The 7,052-nt window shown below is 37.0% G+C and overlaps 1 protein-coding gene across 1 annotated transcript; it reads left to right on the forward strand.

Moving 5' to 3' along the window:
• The first annotated feature begins 1,042 nt into the window (after positions 1 to 1,042).
• IL2 (interleukin 2) lies at positions 1,043 to 6,613 on the forward strand. Its single transcript, XM_006762833.2, has 4 exons — positions 1,043 to 1,189; positions 1,280 to 1,339; positions 4,079 to 4,213; positions 6,440 to 6,613. Exons 1-4 carry the CDS (start codon positions 1,043 to 1,045, stop codon positions 6,548 to 6,550), a joined length of 453 nt encoding a protein of 150 aa, XP_006762896.1. The 3' UTR covers positions 6,551 to 6,613.
• The last annotated feature ends 439 nt before the right edge of the window (positions 6,614 to 7,052 follow it).

Below are 7,052 nucleotides of genomic sequence, written 5' to 3' on the forward strand. Positions count from 1 at the left end.
TGTGTGTGTGTGTGTGCACGCGCATGTATGTGTGTATGCATGACACATGTACATATGCATTTTGGGGGGGAATATACATGGTAGGGGAGGGAGGATTTAATAGCTCAAGTGGTCCCTGAGAAACCAAGAGGAAGAAAAGCATTTACCACTCTCTCTGTTGGGTGTGGCAACATTGCAACTCTTGTTATATTCCTTTCATGCCCAACAAAAATAAATTTGCCATGCATACACGCGCGCACGCGCGCGCGCACACACACACACACACACACACACACACACATCAGTACCCTTGGATGTGTTTTGAATGTTTATTTATTGAATACTGTATGTCTTTTAAAAGTACAACAGGTAGTAGATTTAAACAGATACAAAAAACATGTTCAAATTAAAACAGCAGAAAGCAGTATCTCAAGATCAATGACCATGATATGTATCCTAATCTTAATATTTCTCTAGCTTTATAAGAAGTAATCTATCATGTTGTATGCATTAGCTCAGGCATTGTGTAGATAAAAAGACCAAACCATCCTGAAACAGGAAACCAATATTCTTCCTGTCTAATCAACAAATCTAAACATTTATTCTTTTCAACTATTTGCTCCAGCTCTCGTCCACCACAACAGGGTGAGCCACATGTTCAGCATCATTTTACAACAAAGAGAACATTTTCATGAGCCACTTTTGTCTCCCCGCCCCCTTAATGAAAGAGGAGGAAAAACTGTTTCATACAGAAGGCGTGAGGCATATGCATTGGAACTGCCACAGAAGTGTGGGCTAATGTAACCAAGAGGGATTTCACCTACATCCATTCAGTCAGCTCACGGGGGTTTAAAGAAATTCCAAAGAGTCATCAGAAGAGGAAAAATAAAGGTAATGCTTTTTGCCATACAGGTAAAGTCTTTGAAAATATGTGTAATATGTAAAATATTTTGACACCCCCATGATATTTTTCCAGAATTAACAGTATAAATTGCTCCTTCTGCTCAAGAGCTCTCTATCAGCTGTGTTATCACTACTCACATCAACCTCACCTCCTGCCACAATGTACAAGATGCACTTCTTGTCCTGTATTGCACTAACTCTCGCATTCATCGCAGACAGTGCACCTACCTCGAGCTCCAGCCAGGAAACACAGCAGCAGTTGGAGCACCTGATACTGGATATGCAACAGCTTCTGAAGAGAGTCAGCGTATGTATATCCTTTGCTTGCTAAAATGACTCCCTTTAACTTTTCTGCCTGGAGTGCACTTTGTAATAACAGTCTGTTGTGTTTTCTCAGAATTACAAGAACTCCAAGCTCCCCATGATGCTCACGTTTAAGTTTTACATGCCCAGGAATGTAAGTACAACTTTCTAAGTTCATTTTGTGTTTTATTAAGATGCAAAGTAAAACGGAAATTAGCACACTGATTGTATTAATGGCATCTCACCTGAGAAAAAGTATTAGTAACTTCAATATTTTTAAATATATATATCCAGGTTTGATAATAGGGCTTTTGTAAAATGGCTTTGCCTATATATTTTTTAGATGTTCTTGTTTGTGTTTGGAGGGAAAGGGGTTGGGAAGAAAAGAAAATAATATTCTCATTTCATTGCTGGGACAGTTTTAAAACAAGGTTGTGAATTTACTGCTTCATTTGAAAATGTAAAACTCTACAGATATCGATTATGTACTTTTACCATGAAAATTACTGAAACTGACATCAGAGCAGCCCTCTTTAAAATAAATCCTGTGTCCTAGGAAAAATCTCTAAGAGTCTGCCTTTGAGAGGCAACATAGCACTAATCCATAGCACAGAACTGAGGGCCAGATCTGAACTGAAATCTCAGCTCTACCATGTCCTAGGTTTTGTGAACTTGAGCAGTTAACAGGCTCTCTATGTGACTGTTTCTTGTCTACATCTGTGAATAACTGTACATACTTCATATAGTTCTGTGAGGATTAACACGTAAATGTAAAGGACTCCTACAAGTATCTGGCGTATGGTGAGCACCATACAAGCATTTGCTTTTACTAGTAGTAAATAGTACAGACAAAATTCTCCCTGGGGAGTATAAAGTACAATTGTGGACTTACACATCTTTTATGCCAATAGGCCTAGAGACTTATGCTAGATGATTTATTTTCCAAGTTTAAAAACTCCATTTGGTTGTTTTGGGATTCAGATAGCTAGATAAGCATAGATCATCTAGGCCTCTATTGCTAAGAGAGGACTTCTAACAGCTACGTGGGTCAACAGAGAACAGGCAAAACCAGTGCTGGGAAAAGCTTCAGGGGGGGCCGTGGTGGGGAGAATGGGATTTAAAGGATCATAGATGTAATTCCATTGATCTGCCTCTTACTTACTCAAGTTATGCTTCAAGCTACTCTTTTAAAAGATGAAAAGGAAATAACTTAGTGATCTCCTCCAGCTGAATCAGAGACACATACCTCTTACCTCTAGAACCTCTAGACCAGTGGTTCTCAACCTGTGGGTCGCGACCCCTTTGGCGGTCAAATGACCCTTTCACAGGGGTCACCTAAGACCATCCTGCATATCAGATATTTACATTATGATTTATAACAGTAGCAACATTACAGTTATGAAATAGCAACAAAAATAATTTTATGGTTGGGTCACAACATGAGGAACTGTATTTAAAGGGCCAGAAGGTTGAACCACTGCTCTAGACCAGTGGTCGGCAAACTTCATTATCAACAGAGCCAAACATCAACAGTACTTCTTCAAAATAGACTCGCCCAGGCCGAAAACTGACTTCTGCGCATGGGCCACGAAGTTTCAATTGCACTGTACGCGGCCCGCACGTAGGATTTTGTGGAAGAGCCACACTCAATGGGCCAAAGAGCCGCATGTGGCTCGCGAGCCACAGTTTGCCAACCACGGCTCTAGACTTTTCTAAGGGAACTAATGCCCATGCCGAAAACACCAGCCTTGAACTTGTAGAACATGCAATAGCAAGGTGAGAGGCCAGCAGATGAAAATGTCTTAAGACCTGTGTGGTGCAGTGCTACCTCTCCCTCTGAAGATTGTTAGAAAGATAACATGAGATGGGTGCATGGTTTAGAGGATGGTAGATTCTTTGAAATCTAACAGTTTCTAAATGACAACTCAAGATCTATTTGAAACCAAAGTGACGTGATAAACTCCATTCACTAGTTCATTTTACAACCATTCCATGTTTCTAAAAGATTTCAGAAAATAAAAACCATTTAATTCAAAGGATTCTGGGTTAATGCTATAAAGATAAAACTGAACCTTAATCCTGGCTCCTCCTGGTCATGTGGCCGTGGGAGAACACAAAATCTGAGATTTACTTTCCTTATTTGTAACATGGAGATAACTCTGCATTGCCTATCTCAAAGGGTGGCTGTGAGACTTAAATGGATTTATTTAGGAGAAAACACTTTGAAATTACAATGTACAATAGAAGTGTGAAATATTATCATTATGTGTATATGTCTAAATCAGAAGGCCCATTCAAAAATACTTCAATTATTGCAATGTTTCATTTGGTTGGTACAAATCATTTTTAAAAATGCTTAATGTACTTATTATAGAAAAGTAAACAATTAAGATGCAGTTATATGTGACTTGCTATTTTGAAAGCCAATCTTATACACAGTTACAATGGTTAATGTATAAAATGTTGCCCTGTGACCGATGGCATCTGAGAGCTCCTTCTGTCCTAACATTCCATAATTCTCAACTCTTGAACCATGAAACACTAGAATCATAGACTGTGACCCCATACTTCCATATTCCTACTCTGGTCCTAATAATTCAGCCTATATCTGTGACTTACAATTAGGTGCAGAAATGTTGCCTTTTTGCAAAACCAAATTAAGTTGAAATTAATGATTATTTGTTAACTACCAATTAGTTCTAATCGTGGGTAGCTGAACTCTAGTTTTTTCCAGTCTTATCATGTAAACTCTATTGGTCCAGCTTGACAGTAATGCTGAGAACTGAGTGGTAAAAACTACGTCCTGCTACTCTTAATAAAATAAATTTGAGGTTATGTTCTGATTGACTTGGAGTCAAAGCAAACTAACCTAATAATATTTTTATTATTCCAGGCCACAGAATTGAAACATCTGCAGTGTCTAATAGAAGAACGTGAACCTCTGGAGAAAGTGCTAAAGTTAGAGAAAAGCTTCAGCAATATCACGGAATTAATAAGCAATGTCAATGTACTCGTTCAGAACCTGAAGGTAAGGCAATACTTCACTTGCTCATCTGGAAAGAAAACACATGGAAGGGAGGGGCATTTTAGAGTAGTACAGCGTTTTTGGTGTTTGTGAAGTGCTCATACATTTTAAGTCCACTGTGAGCATGAATCATTTGTGTGTTAGGTGATACACTGTGGAGTTGGGAAGAATAAGGTATAAGGGTAAGAGCCAGAAGGTTTCCACCCACCATCCACACAGGGACAAGCCCGTGGCCCTGCAGTCACGCCTCACATTAACACAACACTGAGAGTAGGAGAAAACACTGAACTGAATGGCACAGAAAGCACAGTTTTTATTATATATTTTTTTAATTCCTTCAGGTCATTTTCCAGAATTACCAACACTGATTATCTAAAAGGCCTTTTAAATGGGGTTTCCCTACCACTGGTAGAAGGACTAAGAGATTGGTCTAAAAATCAGCAACCATTAAAATAGCCAATGAATTAGATAATTAACTCCTTATTTCGAGGCAATACTTTCAAAACCTTAAGTATTTTTAAACGCAGAGGAAGCATGAAATATACAAGGGACTCAGGTGATGTAAAAGAGATTCATGTCTTTTTTTTTCATCCAATCTGCCAAAGTGCAAAAGTCATGAGTTAATAGGTATCCTAAATAAACAATGTAATTTTAATGATAGTAGAACCAAGGTCCTAAAAAATCTTAACTCTAGTTGTTTCCAAACAGAAGTCATTAGTAGGCTGTTCCTTTCATTTAATTCTTTAAAAATAATACATCAAGAGCAATGTCATCTAGACATTGATAGACTGTTTCTCATCTATGTCAAAAGGTATGCTCTAAAATTTTTTACCAATATCAGAGAACTGACTCTAAGTTCTTGATGCAAAATTAAGAGAAAATAATGTGAAAATCAGAGACTCTGAGTTTCAAAAGCCTGATGTTTTAAAAATCTCACTCTCTAAGAGGTTATAATATTCAATTGTATGTAAAAAAGTATGTAACACTTCAACAGTTTATTTAAAGGGAATGAATACTTTATCTCACTTGGTTATGTTCCCAGGATAGGTATTACTTCAGAATTAAAAAGCCCTCTTTTATCTTACTATATATCAGAATATTTTCCTACTTTGTCAGCTAAAGGCAAAGGAAATTCATTTCCAAAAAGTCAGTCCACAAAACAAAACTTCCAATGTTTAAACTTTCAAAAGTTGGTCCTTTACTGATACTGAGGGGTGGGGTGGGGTAATGACTATATATGAAACTGTTTTTCACACAAATTACCTCCAAACAGAAGCTTGTCCTAACTTACTCTTGACTGGCTCTATCTCGTTTAGGGGAAAACATGAAGAGATTCATTTAAATAGAATAACAGGAGACTTCAGGTTTAAAAAAGAAAGTATAATGTGTATATCACTGGTACTGCACACATGTAACCTATAGATAAAGATTTACACGCAGAGGAAAGGAGGGTTAAAAACTTGATTTTGCATGCATTTAATGAAATATTTGTTTAGATCTGTTTTCATTTAAAATGCTTACTTGGCCCTAGCTGCTTTAGCTCAGAATATAGAGCGTCATCCACGAACTGAAGGGTCCCTGGTTCAATTCCAGTCAAGGGCATGTGCCTCAGTTGCAAGCTTGATCCCGTGCAGAAGGCAACCAATTGATGTGTCTCTCTCATATCGATGTATATCCACAAGTGAGGATTAACAACAAAAATATGCTTACCTGGCGGGTGTGGCTTAATGCTTAGAGCATCAGCCTAAGAACCAAAGGGTCATGGGTTTGATTCAGTCAAGAGCATGTATCTCCATTGCAGGTTCATTCCCTGGCCCCAGCTGGTGTATGTGTGGGAGACAACTAATTGATGTCTCTCTCTCACATCAATGTTTCTCTCTCTCTTCTCCCACCCACCTCCCTTATACTTTCTTTAAAAATCAATGGAAAAACTATCCTTGGGTAAGGATTAACAACAAAAAAAATGCTTATTGGTATATAATTCAAGGGGAAAAATATTGTGTTCCTTAAAATTGACAGGATTAACAACCTCAGCTTGTGTGTTACTATCACTTGGTGTCATAACATATAATTTCAGCATATCAATTTGATCATTTCAAGAAAATGAGATTAATATGTTTAACTCCTTGAAAATAAAGGCCATAAGCCTGTAATACGTCAATTGAGGCTAATTATATCTAAGGTAAACCAACCTTAACTAAGAAAATAATTATAATTTTTGTGTTTTAGGGACCTGAAACGAGATTCAAATGTGACTATGATGATGAGACGGTGACCATCGTAGAATTCCTGAACAAGTGGATTACCTTTTGTCAAAGAATCTTCTCAACACTGACCTAAGTGCTTCCCATTTAAAATGTATCAGGCTTTCTATTTATTTAAATATTTAAAAATTATATTTATTTTTTGATGTATGGTTTGTTACCTTTTGTAATTATTCTTCGTCTTCAGATGATAAATATGGATCTTTTAAGATTCTTTTTGTAAGCCCTAAGGGCTCTAAAATATACATAAATTATTTATCCCAAAGTATTTATTTTTATATTGAATTATTAAATATAATGTATATGTAGTTCAATTCATAAAATTATTTAATAAAGGTGATGAATAACAACAAGCGCAGAATAATCACTAAAATATTTCCAAATTACTCCCGTGACCTCACAAGACAGTTAAAATGCCTACCAAAGTCACTCTTCTCCTGGAAGGTATGTGGAATAAGGAAATGGGCTTCTCAAAGTTCTTGCTTTCTCCTACCATGAGCTGATCTTAGTTCTAGTCTAAGAAAACCTCATCAAATTATATGATTTTCTATTTCCATAAACAAGATGCTAAACACAAA

Source organism: Myotis davidii, unplaced genomic scaffold (assembly GCF_000327345.1).
Source record: "Myotis davidii unplaced genomic scaffold, ASM32734v1 scaffold438, whole genome shotgun sequence".
In the NCBI taxonomy this organism is placed as follows: Eukaryota; Metazoa; Chordata; class Mammalia; order Chiroptera; family Vespertilionidae; genus Myotis; species Myotis davidii.

What these genes read in the sequence shown, in the direction of transcription:
- IL2 (XM_006762833.2), top strand. Translation starts at nt 1,043, where the DNA reads ATGTACAAGATGCACTTCTTGTCCTGTATTGCACTAACTCTCGCATTC. An exon ending in AGCTTCTGAAGAGAGTCAGC is followed by an intron (nt 1,190 to 1,279) that starts GTATGTATATCC and finishes GTGTTTTCTCAG; the next exon opens with AATTACAAGAACTCCAAGCT. An exon ending in AGTTTTACATGCCCAGGAAT is followed by an intron (nt 1,340 to 4,078) that starts GTAAGTACAACT and finishes TTATTATTCCAG; the next exon opens with GCCACAGAATTGAAACATCT.